The sequence below is a fragment of the Macaca nemestrina genome, chromosome 18 (assembly GCF_043159975.1).
Source record: "Macaca nemestrina isolate mMacNem1 chromosome 18, mMacNem.hap1, whole genome shotgun sequence".
Taxonomy (NCBI): domain Eukaryota; kingdom Metazoa; phylum Chordata; class Mammalia; order Primates; family Cercopithecidae; genus Macaca; species Macaca nemestrina.
The window spans coordinates 67776992-67799286 of NC_092142.1; the positions used below are offsets into that span (position 1 = coordinate 67776992).

General features: G+C 50.8%; 1 protein-coding gene and 1 pseudogene across 2 annotated transcripts in view; both read left to right on the forward strand.

The window, feature by feature from the left end:
• Positions 1-17761, forward strand: part of LOC105491373 (cadherin 3) — a 57025-nt gene extending 39264 nt beyond the window's left edge. Inside the window, exons 10-16 of one of the 2 annotated variants that reach the window (XM_011757713.3) lie at positions 1837-2078; positions 2603-2748; positions 4609-4833; positions 10135-10341; positions 13972-14102; positions 14502-14648; positions 16903-17761. In XM_011757713.3, coding sequence (XP_011756015.2) covers positions 1837-2078; positions 2603-2748; positions 4609-4833; positions 10135-10341; positions 13972-14102; positions 14502-14648; positions 16903-17112 — 1308 coding nt within the window. In that variant the 3' untranslated portion in view covers positions 17113-17761. Of the gene's footprint in view, positions 1-1836; positions 2079-2602; positions 2749-4608; positions 4834-10134; positions 10342-13971; positions 14103-14501; positions 14663-16902 lie in introns of both variants that reach the window. The other variant, XM_011757714.3, reaches the window with a different exon arrangement.
• LOC105491372 (10 kDa heat shock protein, mitochondrial pseudogene) lies at positions 3367-4602 on the forward strand (annotated as a pseudogene).
• Positions 17762-22295: the final 4534 nt, after the last annotated feature.

Sequence of the window (22295 nt, forward strand, 5' to 3'; positions counted from 1 at the left end):
TTTTGTATTTTTAGTAAAGATGGAGTTTCTCCATGTTGGTCAGGCTGGTCTCAAACTCCCGACCTCAGGTGATCCTCCCGCCTCGGCCTCCCAAAATGCTGGGATTACAGGCGTGAGCCACCATGGCCGACACATCAGTGAAACCCGTCTCTTTTGTATTTTCTAAAAATACAAAAATTAGCTGGCATGGTGGCATGTGCCTGTAGTCCCAGCTATTTGAGAGGCTGAGGCTACTTGAGAGGAGAATCTCTTGATCCCAGGAGGAGGAGGTTGTAGTGAGCCGAGTGTGCATCACTGCACTCCAGCCTGGATGTGGTGACACACACCTGTAGTCCCAGCTACTCCGGAGGCTGAAGTGGGAAGATTGCTTGAGCCCAAAGGGTCGACGCTGCAGTGAGCCATAATCAAGCCACTGCACTCCAGCCTGGGTAACAGAACAAGATCCTGTCTCAAATAAAAATTTAAAATTTTACCAAAAAAAGTTTACTGAATATAAAATATTTTGATATGTAAACTTTTGAGCACAGCTATACTAGAAAACATAATGAAGTGGTCATTTCCCCACATCCATTTGTAGAATCATCCAAATGGCAGCAGACACTGGTTACTCTGGCAGCTCAAACTGCAAGTTGTGTTGATGTCTTCAGAACAGTGAAGAAGCAACTCTTGAAGTCCTGAACAAATTAAAATAGTAGCTGCATTCGTAGAAGATGCAGTATGTACTAAAACCACACAAAAACTTGGCTTATATGTAAAATGTGATCTAGACTCTATATTAAACAGATTTTTCACATCCAGGAGTGTATTAATGTCCATGGGGATATTAGCAAGTCACATGGGATATGGAACAGCTCTTCGTATCTGTAGCATTCTGATTCTGAGACACATCATCCCTGCCCCAGCCTGTAAATGCCAGTGGTATCCCGTCATTACGACAACTAGAAATGCTTCTACAGTTTGTTTTGTTTTGAGACAGGGTCTTGGTATGTCAACCCAGGCTGGAGTATAGTGGCACAGTCTTGGCTCATTGCACCCTCAACCTCCTGGGCTAAAATGATCCACCCACCTCAGCCTCCCAAGTAGCTGAGACTAGAGGCATGCACCACCAGGCCCAGCTAATTTTTGTATTTTTGTAGAGACCGGGCCTCGCCATTTTGCCCAGGCTGGTCTTGAACTCCTGGTCTCAAGCAATCCAGCAGCCTTGGCTTCCCAAAGTGCTGGGATTACAGGCGTGAGCCACAATGCCAGGCCCCCCAATTTTCTCAAATATCACCACCACTCCACTGGGAACCATTATTCTGGGGCTTACTAATACAGTTACCTTTAGGATGATCTGAGAGGCCCCATAAGATGTGCACTCAGGGGCCAGGCGCGGTGGCTCAAGCCTGTAATCCCAGCACTTTGGGAGGCCGTGACGGGCGGATCATGAGGTCAGGAGATCGAGACCATCCTGGCTAAGACGGTAAAACCCCGTCTCTACTAAAAAATAAAAAACTAGCTGGGCGAGGTGGTGGGCGCCTGTAGTCCCAGCTACACTCGGGAGGCTGAGGCAGGAGAATGGCGTAAACTCGGGAGGAGGAGCTTGCAGTGAGCTGATATCCCGCCATTGCACTCCAGCCTGGGTGATAGAGCAAGACTCCGTCTCAAAAAAAAAAAAAAAAAAAAAGATGATGCGCGCTCAGGAAACACAGGAGTGTTCCTGGGACAGAGAAGGGGTAGCATGGTTGCTAGTGGGGGCTAAAGCCCCTCAGTATTGGCTCTTTCCTTCTGACATCTCAACTGTACTGTACTCCTCTCAAAATGGTGGTTCAGGTCCTTCTTCCTCTTCTCTCCTAGGGTTTGGATTTTGAGGCCAAAAACCAGCACACCCTGTACGTTGAAGTGACCAATGAGGCCCCTTTTGTGCTGAAGCTCCCAACCTCAACAGCCACCATAGTGGTCCACGTGGAGGATGTGAATGAGGCACCCATGTTTGTCCCGCCCTCCAAAGTCGTTGAGGTCCAGGAGGGCATCCCCACTGGGGAGGCTGTGTGTGTCTACACTGCAAAAGACCCTGACAAGGAGAATCAAAAGATCAGGTACTCAGGAGCGGGGCTCGGTGAGCAGCATGCACTGATACAGTTGGCGGGTGGGTGATGATGGCCAGCGTTTGTTCTGATTACCATAGAGACTGTTAAATAGGAATATCCCTCCTGCATAAGTCCTCTTCTTCCTACCCTCTTTGAGGCTGAAGACTGAATAGGGGTTTGGGGGCAGGTATTTCTCACTCTGTCATGTATCCCTCTTGGGACTCCTGCACCTGCTGCTTTAGGACCCCGTTTATGGGCGAGGCTTATTTTCCATATGATCCTGCTTAGGTGCCCAGAGGCCATCAGCCAGTTGGTATGAGGAGGCCCTGAATGACGCACCTTGGGGCAACTGCCTTCCCTCATGGGGAGGGATAAGGGGGTGAGCGGCGGGGGCTGGGGCAAGAGCGCCTGCGCCCAGGCAGTCTTTTCACGTGTCGCCAGGGTCAGACCACAGGTCTCTCCTTGTGGCGCTACACAATTCTACAGAATTCTAAATATTCTGGATGTTACTCGTCTCAACTTTTCCTCTCCAGCTACCGCATCCTGAGAGACCCAGCAGGGTGGCTAGCCATGGACCCAGACAGTGGGCAGGTCACTGTTGCGGGCACCCTAGACCGTGAGGATGAGCGGTTTGTGAGAAACAACATCTACGAAGTCATGGTCTTGGCTGTGGACAATGGTGAGAGCATCCTCCCAGCCTTCCCACAAGGGCCACTTTTGGTTCTCAGGTCACATGACACAGCACAGCATGTTCGCTCCACAGGTGGGAACATGTGTCGGGGAGGGCTATTTGCAAACCAGTCCAGACGGTCAAAGGGGTCTTTCAGAGGAGTCTTTTAAAAACTGGTCCTAGGCCGGGTGCGGTGGCTCACGCCTGTAATCCCAGCACTTTGGGAGGCCGAGGCAGGTGGATCACCTGAGGTCAGGAGTTCGAGACCAGCCTGGCCAACACGGTGAAACCCCATCTCTACTAAAGATACAAAAAATTAGCTGGGCGTGGTGGCGCATGCCTGTAGTCCCAGCAAATAAGAGTTAGGATCGGGCGTGGTGATTCAAGTCTGTAATCTCAGCACTGTGGGAGGCCGAGGTGGGCGAATCACCTGAGGTCAAGAGTTCTAGACCAGCCTGGCCAACATGGCGAAACTGTCTCTACTAAAAACATAAAAAGTTAGCTGAGTGTGCCGCCTCCCAGTCCCCGCAGTTATGGCCTGCACAGGGCCCTTGGGGCGAATCACAGCATGCCCTGGGGCAACCGCTCTCCCTCACGGGGAGGGACAAGGGGAGGGACAAGGGCGAACGGCGGGGGCTGGGGCGAGCGCGCCTGTGCCCAGGCGGTCTTTTCACTTGTCGACAGGGTTGCGGCACTACATGAGCAGAGTACGAGTCTGAGGCAGAGGGCGTCATGGCAGGACAAGCATTTAGACAGTTTCTTCCACTCTTTGACCGAGTATTGGCTGAAAGAAGTGCTGCAAACTGTAACCAAAGGAGGCATTATGCTTCCAGAAAAATCTCAAGGAAAAGTATTGCAGCAACAGTAGTCGCTGTTGGATCGGGTTCTAAAGGAAAGGGTGGAGAGATTCGACCAGTTAGCGTGAAAGTTGGAGATAAAGGTCTTCTCCCAGAATATGGAGGCACCAAAGTAGTTCTAGATGACAAGGATTATTTCCTATTTAGAGATGGTGACATTCTTGGAAAGTGCATAGACTGAAATAATTCACTATTGAAATGGCATCAACGTGAAGCTGCCCATTCCACTGAAGTTCTGAAATCTTTTAATCGTGTAAATAATTTCCATATTTCTCTTTTATAATAAATTAATGATAACTAATGACAAAAGAAAAAATTAGCTGGGCGTGGTGGCACACACCTGTAGTCCCAGCTACTCAGGAGGCTGAGGCATGAGAATCACCTGAACCCAGGAGGCAGAGGTTGCAATGAGCCGAAATTGTGCCACTGCACTCCATCCTGGGCAACAGAGCAGGACTCTCAAAATAAATAAGTAAATAAAACATCAGCATTAGGAGAGTCCCTTCAGCCTTAGTTTTTGGTTCACTGGGTCCTGAATTGGCCTGTCAGTTTTCCCTTGTGATTGATTACTAGGGGCTGACTGGAAAGTGCCATGACAGATCAGTGATGCCACACCATGACAGATGGGGGGTTATGACGTAGTTGTCACCTCTGGTTGACATGTGTTGAACCAGGACCTGCAGGCATGTGAGAGGCTGCAGCGGGGCTGTGAAGGGAGGCTTCCCTGAAGCTGATGGACCAAACACCGGAGTAACCCTGAGGTAGCCAGTAGGATTCGCTTTGTGGTTATAGTGGCTGTCTGGATGAAGTGGCTGCAACTGTGCCATGATAGTTAGTAATGTCTGCTGTTTACCGAAATGAGAATGATGGCCTGATTGGCATGTATGTGCCATGTATTGGAAGCAAGGGCATGGAAGGTCTTAAGAGGCGAGAGCTGGGCGGTAAACAGGAGCCCCCTTGAGGCTGACTGGGTGGGTCACAGGGAGCTCATCATATGTGTCTTTATAAACAGGAAGCCCTCCCACCACTGGCACGGGAACCCTCCTGCTAACACTGATTGATGTCAACGACCATGGCCCAGTCCCTGAGCCCCGTGAGATCACCATCTGCAACCAAAGCCCTGAGTCCCAGGTGCTGAACATCACGGACAAGGACCTGTCCCCCCACACCTCCCCTTTCCAGGCCCAGCTCACAGACGACTCAGACATCTACTGGATGGCAGAGGTCAACGAGAAAGGTACCTGAGTGAGTGGTGGTAGCGGGTGGGTGCCAGTTCCACTAGTGGGCGTCTGCCCCACACCAGGATTCTGCACACGTTCCCATCCTAGCAGCTTTTGGGCCATGGGGGCAATGGTCTCCTCTAGAACCTCAATCAGATGCCATTTATTAACCTGGTGGAGGCCTTTGGAATTCCACAGGACCCCTAAAAGACCATTTTAGCCCAGCCGCCTTCCTGACAGAAAAACTGAGGCCTCGAGAGGGAGGGAGTGACTTGGCCCGTGTCACATACAAGTCAGGACCCAGCACAGTGATCGTGGCCACCACTCACTGAGCATGCTCTGTGCCAGGTCCACGTCACATGCTCTGTGTAGGTTAGATTCCTTCATCCTCACAGCAGCCTGTGAGCAGGTTTCTCTCTCTCTCTCTCTCTCTCACACACACACACACACACACACACACACACACACTTTACAGATGAGGAAATCAAGGCTTACAGAAGCCGAAGTATCTTGCCAGAAGCATTATGACTTTTTTGTTTGTTTGTTTTTTGTTTTGAGACAGAGTCTCGCTCTGTTGCCCAGGCTGGAGGGCAGTGGCGTGATCTCGGCTCACTGCAAGCTCTGCCTCCTGCGTTCAAACGATTGTCTGCCTCAGCCTCCCGAGTAGCTGGGACTACAGGCGCCCGCCACCATGCCGGCTAATTTTTGTGTTTTTTTTAGTAGAGATGGGGTTTCACCATCTTGACCAGGCTGGCCTTGAGCTCCTGACCTCGTGATCTACCCGCCTCAGCCTCCCAAAGTGCTGGGATTACAGGTGTGAGCCACCGCACCCGGCTGTGTTATGGCTTTAAAAATTAATGTCACGACCACATATGGTGGCTCACACCTCTAATCCCAGCACTTTGGGAGGCTGAGGCGGGCAAGTCACGAGGTCAGGAGTTCGAGACCAGCCTGGCCAATATGGTGATGAAACCCTGTCTCTACTAAAAAATTAGCCAGTCATGGTGGCGTGCGCCTGTAGTCCCAGCTACTCAGGAGGCTGAGGCAGAAGGATCGCTTGAACCTGGGAGGTGGAGGTTTCAGTGAGCCGAGATTGTGCCACTGCACTCCACCCTAGGGGACAGAGTGAGACTATCTCAAATAAAATAAAATAAAAATGTCACTAGGGGTTTTTGTTGTTGTTGTTTTTTGTTTGAGACAGAGTCTCACTCTGTCTCCCAGATTGGAGTGCAGTGGCACAATCTCGGCTTACTGCAACCTCTGCCTCCTGGGTTCAAGCAATTATCCTTGCCTGAGTAGCTGACATTACAGGTGCCTGTCACCATGCCCGTCTAATTTTTGTATTTTTTAGTAGAGGCATGGTTTTGCCATGCTGGCCAGGCTGGTCTTGAACTCCTGACTTGAGGTGATCCTCCCACCTCGGCCTCCCAAAGTGCCAAGATTACAAGCATAAGCCACTACACTTGGCCTATCAGGATTTTAATCTAGGCAGTCTCACTCACCTTGCGGGCGGGGGGGGAAGCATAAGCATTATGGCCAAAACCCAATGTTATTAATAACCTGGAACAGTATTGATAACCTGGTTCTTGGCTTTAATTTCATTTTTCTGTTTGCCCTTGTCCTCTTGTCAGGGAAATTAATCCAGACTCTATTCCATGTGACCTCAGGCTAGTTACCTAACTCCCTAAGCCTCAATTTCTGCATTTGTAAAATGAGGATAACAGCAGTTCCCACCTCTTAAAGTGATGGTGAGGATCAGGATAGGACCTGGCACTTAGTAAGTGCCCATTTAGCTGGGCACTGTGGCTCACGCCTGTAATCCCAGCACTTTGGGAGACTGAGGTGGGCGGATCATGAGCTTGAGGATCAAGACCATCCTGGCCAGCATGGTGAAACCTTGTCTCTACTAAAAATACAAAAAATAATTAGCTAGGTGTGGTGGCATGTGCCTGTAGTCCCAGCTACTCGGGAGGCTGAGGCAGGAGAATCACTTGAACCTGGGAGGCGGAGGTTGCAGTGAGCTGAGATCGTGCCACTGCACTCCAGTCTGGGTGACAGAGCGAGACTCTGTCTCCAAAAAAAAAAAAAAGTGCCTATTTAGTCACCACTGCCATCGTCATCAACAACTGAGAAATCAGCCTTATAGGGTGGCAGAGATGTTTTAGTGACAGATACTCCATGTTGGCCGCTCCACATGGTCGACTAGTTGTTCAGCCCAGAGAGCTGTCCCTGCCTCCTGGCACTAAATGGGGACAGAGTGGATTCTGCCTTCTGGCCCTTTGACTAAGAGGAGCCCAGTGAGAGTGCAGAGCATTTTAACAGAAAAAACTTGAAATCTGTGCTGAGATAGGCTGACAACCTGGGATGGGGGGAGGGGCGGGTAGAAACTTGGGGGTTTTTGATTGCCCCAATGATTGGGGGCACTACTGGCATTTAGTGGTACAAACCTGCAATGCTGTGGTGGCAAATCCTGCACGATGAAAAAACTTCCACACAGGCTAACAGCTCCCTTCTTGAGAAACTTGAGTCTAAAGCAAAGGCCTTTCTTTAAAGAAGCCACTGCACACATAGCCCCTTCTCCACTGTGGGATTGCCACGCAGTGTCCCCCAAGTGGTGCCCAGTGTGCAGTGGCCTCTTCTGCTCTGTGGTTAGCCTGCCACCCCCTGGGCCTTGGAAGGCCAGTTAGCCCAACACCTGCTGCAGCCTCATTTCTGGCATTCCTGCGCTTGTGTGATCACCGATGCTGTGATAACACAGGTTAGCATCAGATCCAATCTGCTTAACATTAGCACTTACATAACCAAGTCATGTGCATTTAGTTTTATTAATAATTGAATGTGGCCTGGCGTTGTGGCTCATGCCTGTAATCCCAGCACTTTGGGAGGCCGAGGTAGGCAGATCACCTGAGGTCAGGAGCTCGAGACCAGCCTGGCACAAAATCCACCTCTGCTAAAAATACAAAAACTAGCTGGGTATAGTGGCGCAAACCTGTAGTCCCAGCTACTCCAGAGGCCGAGGCAGGAGAATCGCTTGAGCCCATGAGGCAGAGGTTGCAGTGAGCTGAGATCGCGCCACTGTGCTCCAACCTGAGTGACACAGCAAGACTCTGTCTAAAAAAAAAAAAAATTGAGGCTGGGTGCAGTGGCTCACGCCTGTAATCCCAGCACTTTAGGAGGCCGAGGCAGGCGGATTACGAGGTCAGGAGATCGAGACCATCCTGGCTAACACGGTAAAACCCCGTCTCTACTAAAGAATACAAAAAATTAGCCGGGCATAGTGGCGAGTGCCTATAGTCCCAGCTACTTGGGAGGCTGAGGCAGGAGAATGGCGTGAACCCAGGAGGCGGAGGTTGCAGTGAGCTGAGATTGCGCTACTGCACTCCAGCCTGGGGGACAGAGCAAGACTCCATCTCAAAAAAAAAAAAAAAAAAAAAAAAAAAATTGAAGGCCAGGCACCGTGGCTCACGCCTGTGATCCCAGCACTTTGGGAGGCCGAGGCAGGTGAATCACAAGGCCAGGACTTTGAGACCAGCTTGACCAAGATGGTGAAAGCCTATCTCTACTAAAAATACAAAAAGTAATCAGGCACAGTGGCGGGTGCCTATAATCCCAGCTACTCAGGAGGCTGAGGCAGGAGAATCACTTGAACACAGGAGGCGGAGGTTGCAGTGAGCCAAGATCACGCCACTGCACTCTAGTCTGGGCGACAGAGCAAGACTTAGTCTCAAAAAAATTGAATGCTTAGTTGGAAATATGGGTGTTTCATATAAGATTGGGTTAGCTATCAGCTGCTCTGCCTATGCCATTCTTTATTCCTTTACATTCTTTTTTTTTTTTTTTTTTTTTGAGACGGAGTCTCGCTCTGTCGCCCAGGCTGTAGTGCAGTGGCTGGATCTCAGCTCACTGCAAGCTCCGCTTCCCGGGTTTACGCCATTCTCCTGCCTCAGCCTCCCGAGTAGCTGGGACTACAGGCGCCCGCCACCTCGCCCGGCTAGTTTTTTGTATTTTTAGTAGAGACGGGGTTTCACCATGTTAGCCAGGATGGTCTCGATCTCCTGACCTCGTGATCCGCCCATCTCGGCCTCCCAAAGTGCTGGGATTACAGGCTTGAGCCACCGCGCCCGGCTTTTTTTTTTTTTTTTTTTTTGAGACAGAGTCCTGCTCTGTCATTTGGTTGGAGTGCAGTGGCATGATCTCGGCTCACTGCAGCCTCCACCTCCTGGGTTCAAGCGATTCTCCTGCCTCAGCCTCCCAAGTAGCTGGGACTACAAGCGCGTGCCATCATACCTGGCTAATTTTTTTTTTTTTTTGAGACAGAGTCTTGCTCTGTTGCCCAGGCTGGAGTGCAGTGGCGCAATCTCGGCTCACTGCAAGCTCCGCCTCCCGGGTTCACGCCATTCTCCTGCCTCAGCCTCCTGAGTAGCTGGGACTACAGATGCCTGCCACCATGCCCGGCTAATTTTTTTTTTGTATTTTTAGGGGAGACAAGGTTTCACCGTGTTAGCCAGGATGGTCTCGATCTCCTGATCTTGTGATCCACCCGTCTCGGCCTCCCAAAGTGCTGGGATTACAGGTGTGAGCCACCGCGCCTGGCCAAATTTTTATATTTTTAGTAGAGACAGGTTTTCACCATGTTGGCCAGGAGGGTCTCAATCTCTTGACCTCGTGATCTATCCGCCTCGGCCTCTCAAAGTGCTGGGATTACAGGCATAAGCCACTGTGCCCGGCCCTCATTTACTTTCTTAATAAAGTTGCTTTTACTTTAAAAAAAAAAATTGGAGGCCGGGCGCGGTGGCTCAAGCCTGTAATCCCAGCACTTTGGGAGGCCGAGACGGGCGGATCACGAGGTCAGGAGATCGAGACCATCCTGGCTAACCCGGCGAAACCCCGTCTCTACTAAAAAAATACAAAAAACTAGCCGGGCGAGGTGGTGGGCGCCTGTAGTCCCAGCTACTCCGGAGGCTGAGGCAGGAGAATGTCGTAAACCCAGGAGGCGGAGCTTGCAGTGAGCTGAGATCTGGCCACTGCACTCCAGCCTGGGTGACAGAGCGAGACTCCGTTTCAAAAAAAAAAAAAAAAATACTGTGATTATCGATTTTTTTTAAAGTAAAACGACAAATGAGTATTTTTATCCCAATAATCATTTTCATTATGGTGAGTTTTGCTTTGCCAAAGATCAGCTTTTACTGCTATTTTCCAAAGTATGCTTGTGGAGTATTTCTCCCCATTGCCCACATGTAGGAGCCGTATTCTCAAACTTTCATCATGGTGTACTCAGATCCCTGCACTATAGCTAATCAATGATCTATTCACTCCAGATGACACGGTGGCCTTGTCCCTGAAGAAGTTCCTGAAGCAGGACACATATGATGTGCACCTTTCTCTGTCTGACCATGGCAACAAGGAGCAGCTGACAGTGATCAGGGCCACCGTGTGTGACTGCCACGGCCATGTCGAGAAATGCCCTGATCCCTGGAAGGGGGGTTTCATCCTCCCTGTGCTGGGGGCTGTCCTGGCTCTGCTGCGTGAGTACCAGGCCCCCACCCCCTCCCTGAGGATGGGGGAGTTGAAAGACAGGATTCTATGTTGAACTTCAGCTCCTGGAACTAAGAGGCCACCAACATCGCCTGTCCAGCCCTTAAACGTTTTTTTTAAGACAGGGTCTCGGCCGAGCGCGGTGGCTCATGCCTGTAATCCCAGCCACTTTGGGAGGCCGAGGCCGGCGGATCACAAGGTCAGGAGATCGAGACCATCCTGGCTAACACAGTGAAACCCCATCTGTACTAAAAAAAAAAAAAAAATACAAAAAATACAAAAAATTAGCCGGGCGTGGTGGCGGGCCCCTGTAGTCTCAGCTACTTGGGAGGCTGAGGCAGGAGAATGGCGTGAACCTGGGAGGCGGAGCTTGCAGTGAGCCGAGATCGTGCCACTGCACTCCAGCCTGGGCGACAGAGCAAGACTCCGTCTCAAAAAAAAAAAAAAGGACAGGGTCTCAGTCTGTCGCCCAGGCTGGAGTACAGTGGCGTGATCTCGGCTCATTGCAGCTTCTGCCTCCCAGGCTCGAATGACCTTCCCACCTCAGCCTCCCAAGTACCTGGGACTACAGGTGTGGGCCACCACGACCAGCTCATTTTTGTATTTTTTGTAAATACGGGGCCTCACTGTGTTGCCCAGGCTGGTCTTGAATTCCTGGGCTCAAGCAATCCACCCACCTTGGCCTCCCAAAGTGCTGGGATTATAGGTGTGAGTCACTGCGTCTGGCCCACTCTTTAAACTCCTAATTCTAGGAGCGTCAGTCAATCATTCTGGGGCTTGTGGAATGTACCAGGCTTTGGCGATACAGTGGTGAGCAAACAGACTCAGCCCTGCCACCAGGTCATCAGTGGTTCTGAAAGGGTGATTTCCAACAGCATTAGCATCACCAGGAATTTGCTATTATTAGAAAGGCAAATTCTCAGCACCTATTCCAGATTTACTGATTCAGAAATGTAGGAATAGAACTCAGTAATCTGCATGTTAAAAAGCTCCTAAGGCATTCTGATACATGCTAGAGTTTGCAAATGACTGGTCTAGTGGGAGGAAATGTTTAGTTAAAAACAAATTTCTTGGCTGTAAAGACAGAACCTATCACAGTTGTTTTTTCCACCTTTTGACTTGGTCTTAACATAGACAACACACATTGTCAGTCAGAGACCAATCACATGAATACAAGAACATGCTTTTCGCTGGGCGCAGTGGCTCATACTTGTAATCCCAACACTTTGGGAGGTCAAGGCCCTTGAGATCAGGAGTTCAAGACCACCCTGGCCAACATGGTGAAATCCTGTCCCTACTAAAAATACAAAATTAACTAGGCATGGTGGCACATGCCTGTAATCCCAGTTACTTGGGAGGCTGAGGCAGGAGAATTGCTTGAACCCAGGAGGTGGAGGTTGCAGTGAGCAGAGATCACACCATTGCACTCCAGCCTGGGCAGCAGAGCAAGACTCTGCCTTAAAACAAACAAAAACCCAGGAAAGTAGGAAATTAGGTCAGAGAGGTGATGGGCACAGGGGCCCAGTTGTGTTGGGCCTCATAGGCTATTGTGAAGACTCTGGATAGAACCAAAAGTTATCAGAAGGTTTTGAGCAGAGGGATGATGTGATTTGACTTAAATTTTGCAGGATTCCTGCTGAGCAGACTATATGGGGGCGAAGGTGGAGGCAGGGAGATCATTTAGGAGGCTGTTGCTATAATCCAGGGGCAAGGTGATGGAGGCTCAGGCCAGGATGGCAGCATTGAGGTGGTCAGTGGTGGTCATGTTTCAAGGTAGAGTCCCTTCAGATTGATGTGTGGAGTTGAGGGTAAGAGCCATCGATGATTGCAAGGCTTTTGGCTTAAGGAGAAACATGGTATTTCCATTTGCCAGTTTGGGAAGGACCATGGGAAGACACTTGCCAGGCCAGTCCAAGTGGAGGTGTCAGTAGGCAGTTAGACCCGGGTTCAGAGAAGTCCGCTTGGCGTCTTGCCTTCCCCCAGATTCGGGAGAGGAGAGGTTACCGTCTAGCCCACATGTGTGTGCATCCTCAGAACCCGTGGACTCCCAAGGAAGGTTGGGTCTGTTTTGTCTGGCCAAGGACAGACAGCAGTTCCATCAGCAGGCACAAAAGTAATGATCCTGAGCAGCGGTGTGTGCTCTCTCATCGAACTGCCATAGAGAGATGGCTAGAGGGTCCCCTCTTAGCTGTGTGTAGGCATGACAGAGAAGGCAGCCAGGAACCAGTTGGCCAGTCCCCCCATATCCAAATAGCCTGCCAGCCTTTCAGACCACATCACTGAAGCCAGACCCTCTTAAAATTCCAACACTGGGGCTGGGCATGGTGGCTCATGCCTGTAATCCTAGCACTTTGGGAGGCCGAGGTGGGCAGATCACCTGAGGTCAGGAGTTAGAGACCAGCCTGGCCAACGTGGGGAAACCCTGTCTCTACTAAAAATACAAAAATTTGAGGTCACACCACTGTATTCCAGCCTGGGTGACAGAGCAAGAATCTGTCTCAAAAATAGGTAAAGAAAAAAAAATAATAATAAAATACGAAAATTAGCCAGGCATGGTGGTGGGCTCCTGTAATCCCAGCTACTCAGGAGGCTGAGGCAGGAGAATCACTTGAACCTGGGAGGCAGAGATTGCAGTGACCTGAGATTGTGCCACTGTACTCCAGCCTGGGCGACAGAGTGAGACTCCATCTCAAAAAAAAAAAAAAAAATCCGGCCAAGTGCAATGGTTCATACCTGTAATCCCAGCACTTTAGGAGGCCAAGGCAGTTGGATCACTTGAGGTTGGGAGCTCGAGACCAGCCTGGCCAACATGGTGAAACCCTGTCTGTACTAAAAATACAAAAATTAGCTGGGCATGGTGGCAGGCGCCTGTAACTACTAGGGAGGCTGAAGCAGGGAGAATCGCTTGAACCGGGGAGGCGGAGGTTGCAGTGACCTGAGATTGCACCAGTGCAGTCTAGCCTACAAGAGTGAGATTCGGTCTCAAAAAAAAAAAAAAAAAAAAAAATTCCAACACTGCATTTCACCTAAGTTTAAATTACTGTACCCTATGAAAGTTGCATTATCTTGTTCTTAAAGTCTGTGGCTAGTTAGGGGACATGTGGTGACTAAAAGAGAGTCTCACTGAAAGACAACATCTGTTGGGAGGTTCCCATCCCGACATTTTGACAGAAGATTTTCTTAAGGATCAGTACCACCAATCTGGTTAGACTGACAGCATTATGGGTGGTGAGAAGGAAGTCAGAATCTTCTAGGAGGAGGTGATATTAAGCTGAGAGCTGACACGTGGGAGCCATGTGTAGGCATAGAGTCTGCCAGGTGAGGAAGGAGCCTGTATGAAGGTTCTTGAGGGGGAGCTGCTGGGGGTATTCAAGGAACACAGAGGAGGCCAGTGTGCCTAGACCTTAGTGGGTAGGGGGACTGGGAGGCATAGGCTGGGACCAAATCCTGCCAGCCTTGATGAGGAGTTGAAGTTTTCCTAGGTGCAAGTGAAGCCGTTGTAGCATGTTAAGCTCTGGCTACTGAGTGAGGACGTCAGCAGTTAGCGGGGCTCTGAGGGCCTGGGGGTCTTGGCCCACTGTGTGGTTGCAGAGGGAACACTCACTCCCCAACCCTTGCAGTCCTCCTGCTGGTGCTGCTCTTGTTGGTGAGAAAGAAGCGGAAGGTCAAGGAGCCCCTCCTACTCCCAGAAGATGACACCCGTGACAACGTCTTCTACTACGGCGAAGAGGGGGGTGGCGAAGAGGACCAGGTGGGGCACTGGGGGCTCTGGGATTGGGAGGTGGGTGCCCCCAAGTCCACTGGCAGGGCTAAGCCATTGGGTCAACCAACTGACCAAGTTAGCTGTGTTGACCAGGCCCTGGCACGAAGCTTGCGTCTTCCTTTTTTTCCATCCTCCAGCGCTTCTCTGGTCCATTGCTGTAATCTGTTTGACCCTCACCAAGTTAACCTCGAGCCTGTGTTTAATTTGCTAGGACAAGGGAGGATGGAAACGAGGGTTTTCCAAAATCTCTGACATCATCTGTCTTGTAAGACCTCCCCATGAGCCAGAGTATCCAAAGGGTAGGGGGTGTGGGGTGAGTGAGATGTAAGTGGCAGGGGAGGGGGGACAGGAGTCCTCAGTCCCCTGCTCTCCTGCATTTCCCCACAGGACTATGACATCACCCAGCTCCACCGAGGTCTGGAGGCCAGGCCGGAGGTGGTTCTCCGCAATGACGTGGCACCAACCTTCATCCCCACACCCATGTACCGTCCTCGGCCAGCCAACCCAGATGAAATCGGCAACTTTATAATCGAGGTGAGACGTGGCAGGTCAGTCGAGGGGTCACCCTTTATTCAAGCCCAGCGCCAGCCACATAGGAGAACAAGCATGGGCCTGGAGTCTTGGGTCTGAGTTCAAATTCTGACTCCACCACCAACCAGCTTGTGACCTCTGGCTTATTTGAGTAACTTCTGGGGTTTGTTTCATAGAACTCCCACTTGCAGAGTGGTTAAAAATGATTAGGAGGGGCTGGGCGCGATTGCTCACACCTGCAATCCCAGCACTTTGGGAGGCTGAGACGGGTAGATCATGAGGTCAGGAGTTCAAGACCAGCCTGGCCAACATGGCGAAACCCCGCCCCTACTAAAAATACAAAAATTAGCCAGGCATGGTGACGGGTACCTGTAGTCCCAGCTACTTGGGAGGCTGAGGCACAAGAATCGCTTGAACCAAGGAGGCAGAGGTTGCAGTGAGCCAAGATGACGCCACTGCATTCCAGCCTGGGTGACAGGGCGAGACTCCGTCTCAACAACAAAAACAAAAAGTGATTAGGAGGCTGGGCGCAGTGGCTCACACCTGTAATCTCAGAACTTTCAGAGGCCAAGGCGGGCAGATCACTTGAGGTCAGGAGTTTGAGACTAGCCTGGCCAACATGGTGGAGGCAGAGGTTGCAGTGAGCCAAGATTGCGCCACTGCACTCCAGCCTGGGTACAACTTAGAGCTATAGTGAACACCGGGAATGAAGTACTCAGACAGTTCTAGCTGAGCAAGGTGGGGAGCAGTTCCTTTGAGAGAGCGTCGCTCTAAGATGTGTCTGCCAGGTATTTATTGAGAGAGCTTGTTTAAACTACAATGTAGACAAACGAGACATCCACCAGGTGGCTCTTTGTGGTCAGGTCATGAGGCACATATGGCCTTGTAAAAAACACTCAAACAACATTTTTAGGAGGCTGTGTTCAGCACTTATCACACTTACTACTCCCTGTCCTGTTTTCAGGGCCCAGGAGATCTAGTCTCATGTACAAACAACATGCACACAGCACCTCAGTATATTTCCATGCCTCAACCCATAGGCTTGAATGTCTTGTTGTGTGCCCCCCACACCTGGGCAACAAAGGGAGACTCCATCTCAAACAAACAAACAAAAAAAGGGTCGGGCCTGGTGGCTCATACCTGTAATCCCAGCACTTTGGGAGACTGAGGCGGGCAGATCACAAGGTCAAGAGATTGAAACTATCCTGGCCAACGTGGTGAAACCCTGTCTCTACTAAAAATACAAAAATTAGCTGGGCATGATGGCGCATGCCTGTAGTCCCAGCTACTCGGGAGGCTGAGGCAGGAGAATCGCTTGAACGGGAGGTGGAGGTTGAAGTGAGCCGAGATCGCGCCACTGCATCCAGCCTGGGCAACAAAGGGAGACTCCATCTAAAAAAAAAAAAAATTAGGAACGATTTATTCATTTATTCACATACAGCAGTTGAATACTCTGGAGCCAGACTACCTGGTTTTGAATTACAGATCCCAGGTGACTGCACTTAGAGCAAAGTTTGGAGCCTCTGCTGTAGAGGACTTCAAAGATCGAACGGGCAGGCAGCTAGGACAGTGCCAGCACCCTGGTTCCTGACCCTGCCTGCATATTGGAATCACGTGGGCACCTTCGGAAACCACTGATTCCTCAGCTCACCCCCAGAGATTGTGGTGTAATTGAACTGGGTGTGGCCTGGGCTTCAGAATTTATAAAAGATTCTCCAGGTAATTTAAGTTTGGGAACTACTGACCTAGCACACAGCGTTGATTAGGTAATCATAGCTATTGTTGCCAGGTGCTATTCTAATAACTGCTTTACAGGTATTTACTCATTTACTTACTCATCTGTTCCTGTGCGAAGGAGGCACATGTCCTCAAGACCTCCCAAGGCTGTGTCACAGGCGTGCATCGTTTAAAAAAGGAAAAAAAAGCCCATATGAAATTTTGTCATTTTACAGACAAGGAAACAGGCATAGAGCGGTTAAGGGACTTGTCCAAGGCCACAAAGCTAGTGTGTGGTGTGAGTTCTGGCCCAGGCTGTCTGATTTCAGTCCTTGCCCTTACCCCCGGCCTGTGTTGCACTGAGCACTTGTTGAGTGCTGGTCCCTGAGCAAATGAATTCTGCATGAATAACGCATTCTTTCATTTCAACCTCTGAAACTTTAGGGGAGGGGGAGGGGTGCTCAAAGATGAGGAAATGGAGGCTTGCAGCTGGCAAGTGGCAGGGCGCACCACTCTAACCACCTGTTCTCTGTTGCCGCAGAACCTGAAGGCAGCTAACACGGACCCCACAGCCCCGCCCTACGACTCCCTTTTGGTGTTCGACTATGAGGGCAGCGGCTCCGACGCCGCGTCCCTGAGCTCCCTCACCTCCTCTGCCTCTGACCAGGACCAAGATTACGACTATCTGAACGAGTGGGGCAGCCGCTTCAAGAAGCTGGCAGACATGTACGGTGGCGGGGACGACGACTAGGCCGCCTGCCTGCAGGGCTGGGGACCAAATGTCAGGCCACAGAGCATCTCCAAGGGGTCTCAGTCCCCCCTTCAGCCGAGGACTTTGGAGCTTGTCAGGAAGCGGCCGTAGCAACTTGGAGGAGACAGGCTATGAGTCTGGCGTTAGAGTGGTTAGTTCCTTAGCCTTTGAGGATGGAGAAATGTGGGCAGTTTGACTTCAGCACTGAAAACCTCTCCACCTGGTCCAGGGCTGCCTCAGAGGCCAGGTTTCCAGAAGCCTCGCACCTGCCATGAAATGCTCAGCCCTGTGGCCTGGGCCTGGGCCTGCTGTGACCCACCCCTGACGGCTTTGTCTCTGGAATGGACCCTTCTGAGGCCTCCTGGTGCAACCTTTTTTTTTTAATGCTATTTTCAAAACGTTAGAGACAGTTCTTCAAAAGTGCAGCCCAGAGCGGCCGGGCCCACTGGCCATCCTGCATTTCTGGTTTCCAGACCCTAAGGCCTCCCATTCAGATGGATCTCTGCGTTTTTATACTGAGTATGTCTAGATTGCCCCTTATTTTTTATTTTCCCTGTTGCGTTGCTGTAGAGGAAGGGTGAGGACAATCGTGTAGATGTACTAGAATTTTTTATTAAAGAACTTTTCCCAGAGGTGCCTGGGGAGTGAACTGTTTGTTCAACAGGAGCTTTATTGGCATCTAACTCACGTACCATACCATTCACTTAACGTGTACAATTCAATGGTTTTTAGAATTTTCAGAGTTCTGCAAAAAGAGTGTGCTCTTTCCCGGCTTCCTCCCAGCTTCCTCCCGATGGCAGGGGATACTCAGGGTCAGCTTCCATGCCTAGGTGGGCTCAGGGAGGGGAGACTTGCCCTCCTTTTCAAAGTCTCTTGCTCCGTGAGAGAGAACCATTAACCTCTTACCCCAAGGCTGAGCCCCCCCAGAGCCCCAGCAAGGTATCTTCTGGAACAGCGGCTGCCCTCCCTGCAGGGCAGTGCGTGACGCCTTCCTCTTCTATGCTGGGGGGAGGGGTCCCTGTTGAAAGGCAGGGGTTGGAAAACAGCGAGCTCTGCTACTTCCTAGCACATCATTTAACCTCTAGTTGCCTCAGCTTTTACATTTACAAAATGGGGAGTTTTTGTGGAGATTAAATGAATTAATACCTGGCACATGGTCCATGCAATTTGTGAGTTGGTAACAGCTACCATTTATTCAGTATTTTTAAAGGCCAGACAGGACTTTGATTATTTCCTCTAAATCCTCATAATCACCCTCTGAGGGGACTTTCTCCTTTAAAGAATGGCCACATTGTATTTTTTTTAAATGACATCTGGTTATCAAAATCAAGCAAAACAGTTACAGAACCTACCCAAGATGTCAGCGAAATTGGAACATTCCTGACAATACCAGGGCATAAATGCAGGAATCGGGAATAGGCAGCAGCGATTGAACGATTCTGTTTGTGTCCTTGTTAACGTGAAGTTGAAAGTCATCTTTGCAGTTAGCAAAAAAAATCTGAAGCGAAGCCGAGGAAATTGCTGATGTTGAAATAAACATCTTCCATGAGGATGACTAAATCTGCAAAGCGCCTCTGCTCAAAGCACAGACCCTGACCCGAAGGTATCGGTGCCACCTGCTGAGTTGGAACCTCTAGGCAGGGCCCTGCTGTGGGTTGACAAGCCCCCCATGGGATGCTCATGCACACTCAGGTTTGCTGCCAAGGCTCTGAAGGATAAGGCTAAGAAGCCTGAAGCCTCAGACCCTGGATGGGGAAACCAAAGGAAATGAAGTTGGGGCTGGGCATCATGGATCACACCTGTAATCCCAACACTTCAGGAGGCTGAGGTGGGTGGATCACGAGGTCAGGGGTTCGAGACCAGTCTGGCCAACACAATGAAACCCTGTCCTTGCTAAAAATATAAAAATTAGCTGGGTGTGGTGGCATGTGCCTATAATCCCAACTACTCGGGAGACTGAGGCACAACAGTCGCTTGAATCCGGGAAGTGGTGGTTGCAGTGAGCCAAGATCACACCACTGCACTCCAGCCTGGGCGACAGAGTGAGACCCTATCTTAAAAGGGGATGAAGTCGGATGAGAAAGCTCACCTGTCCTTGGTCCACGGTGCCCTCAGGACAAAGCCACCTCCTGCCTCTCCCACTGAGCTGGGGCCTCAGATTCCCCTCTGCCAGGGCTGTCTGCTGATGGGGTGTGGGAAGATTGAGTGTCTGCTAGCAAACACCTGCTGCCCGTTATCTTCAACTCCCTTCAGAGAAGCCTGGATAAATCAGAAACTATCTTCAGTGGCAGCTAATCATGAAACCAAGCAGCCCCTGTTCAGGCTGGCCTTCCTCCCCTGAGATAGTTGGAGAAAAGCAGCCTTTCCCAGCCTCACCTGGCCTCGGTGGATGGCTGTAGAGTCCCCCGGCAATGGAATTGGGCACCAGCCCCCGAGTGGTTTGGAAAGAATCCGAGCCTGGGCTCTGTGATGGGGACAATATTAAGTCACTCTCTCGCTCTGGGCCTGCTTCTCATCTGCAAAACAGAAGCTTAGGACTCTGATGTTTAGGGCCTGTAATAAGTAAAAATATTGCATTGGTAAGACACCAGCGCTAACCATGCAGAGTGGACACTAACCAGAAACAACTGATGTGCTGGCCATGATGAGGACCATCGGTCCTTTGAATTTTGAGTTTCAACACTTTGGTGTGCCTCCTTCCAGTATCCGTATCACCTATGCATTACACACTATTTTTTTGGCTCACTGCAACCTCCGCCTCCTGGGTTCAAGCGATTCTCCTGCCTCAGCCTCCTGAGTAGCTGGGATTACAGGCGCCCACCACCACACCTGGCTAATTTTTGTATTTCTAGTAGAGACAGGATTTCACCATGTTGATCAGACTGGCCTTGAACTCCTGACCTCGTGATCCACCCACCTCGGCCTCCCAAAGTGCTGGGATTATAGGTGTGAGCCACCATGCCCGGCCTACATACACACTTTGCATTATACCTTTTCATAACATGGCATATTGACTGTCCCCCCAACACATCCAGTTTGGATATGTTATTTAATGCCACCACAATCCACAGATGATATTCTAATTTTTTGCCCTTAATGTCAACCTGCAGCATCCACTTGTGCAGATGCTTCAAAGCCAGTCCTCCATTCTACAGGGTGGGGCAGGAGATGGATTGTGGTCCCGGTTGAGATCAGGGCTTCCTTGAATGAGGGGTTCGCTCTTGGATGACTGACCCTTGAAAGCACCCCTGGCACTCATTCTATTAAGTGATCTTTTCCCCCAGACTTTTAAAAGGCAAAGTCCCAGAATCCAAGTCCAACAGAACAGAAAAGTGGAGCTTTGGCCAGGTGTGGTGGCTCACGCTTGTAATCCCAGCACTTTGGGAGGCCAAGGCAGGCGGATCACCTGAGGTCAAGTGTTTGAGACCATCCTGGCCAACATGGTGAAACCCCATCTCTGCTAAAAATACAAAAATTAGCCGGGTGTGGTGGGGCATGCCTGTTCTCCCAGCTACTCGGGAGGCTGAGGCAGGAGAATCGCTTCAGCCCAGGAAGCAGAGGTTTCAGTGAGCCGAGATCATGCCATTGCACTTTAGCCTGGGCAACAGAGCAAGACTCCATCTCAAAAAAAAAAAAAAAGTGGAGCTTTCTTTATTGGAAGAAGGGGTCGGTGTACCCAGAGAGCCTTCTCTCTAGCCTCATCCTCCCAGCTTGTATTCTTATGAACTCCCAAATCCACAGCATTTTGAAAACTGCCCCAATCCATCCCTGACATTTTACAGATGGAAAAAGAGGCTCAAAAGAAGGCACTCCCTGGGCCCCTCTAGTGGGGACAGAAATGGGCCAGCACCCAGGCCTTACTTCATACCATGCCTTTTCCATGATGCCTTTTCACTGATCCAACAATCTTTTTTCTCCCCCAAAGGGACTACAGATAGGCCGTGTCCCCACAGTGTGCTTTTCCCAGTCCCTAGAGAGGCCTGAGGGTGGCACGCTCTCATTCCTAGACTGTTGGTGAGGAGCTGAGGCTCTGAATTCCTGGCCCCCCAATTCTAGGCAGGGACCTCTGTCACTCACTTCCGGGCCTACAAAGGGACTCGGGGAAGACCCAGCCAGGGGACTGTTGGAGGGTGGCCACTTAGGAAAGGGCCCTGAGGTGATGGGCCTGCCATTGAAAGTGTGGGAGCGGTCAGCCTGGGATCCCCTTTTACAGCCCACACCGTGTGTGTCCAGTTCCAGGCTCGCTGGGGAGCTCCAGGGACCAACTCCCTCCAGGCTAAAGTCAGAATCCACCTTCTGGCCTCCCATTAAAACAATCCAACCAGGAGAGCACAAGTTCAAATCCCGGCACTTCTAGGCATGAGGCCTTAGACGAACCACATAACCTCTCTGCCTCCGTTTTCTCATCTAAAATGGGGGAGTAGGCTGGGCATGGTGGCCCACACCTGTAATCCCAGCACTTTGGGAGGCCGAGGCAGGGGGATCACCTCAGGTCAGGAGTTTGAGACCAGCCTGGCCAATATGGCAAAACCCTGTCTCTACTAAAAATACAAAAATTAGCTGAGCGTGGTGGTGCATGCCTGTAATTCCAGCTACTTGGGAGGCTGAGGCAGGAGAATCTCTTGAACCTGGGAGGCAGAGGTTGCAGTGAGCCGAGATCGTGCCACTGCACCCCAGCCTAGGCAAGATTGAGAGACTTCGTCTGAAATAATAATCATAAATAAGATGAAATGGGCAAGTAAGAGTTGATATCTGCAAGGGCTTAGAAGGGTGCCTGGCGCACAAGCTACTGCGTGTTGTCACTACTGCTGTGGTGGCGGAGGGACTCACAAGGCCTGCTAGCGCTGCCTGGGTGGAAACAACTTTCCAGCAGGAGGAAGTCCCGGAGATTCCCAGCCTGCAGGGAGTGCCAGTGTCAGGTGTGGTTTCCCTGAAAGCCCTTCCCCCCATGCCCAGCAGAGGGCACCATTCACCCAAACCACCACCAAGGCCCATAGAGCTCCCAGCCCAAGCTCCAGGTCTGCAGGGAGGGAGGGAGAGAGGGAGGAAACAGTGGCACTGGCTGCCACATGCCACACAGGGAGTCCGCTGGGTGGCAGGAACAGCCTTGGACACTGATGAAGACAGCAATGGTGGTGGCGGCGCTGGCATAAGCAGTCAATATGGAGTCAGTTACATGTTCT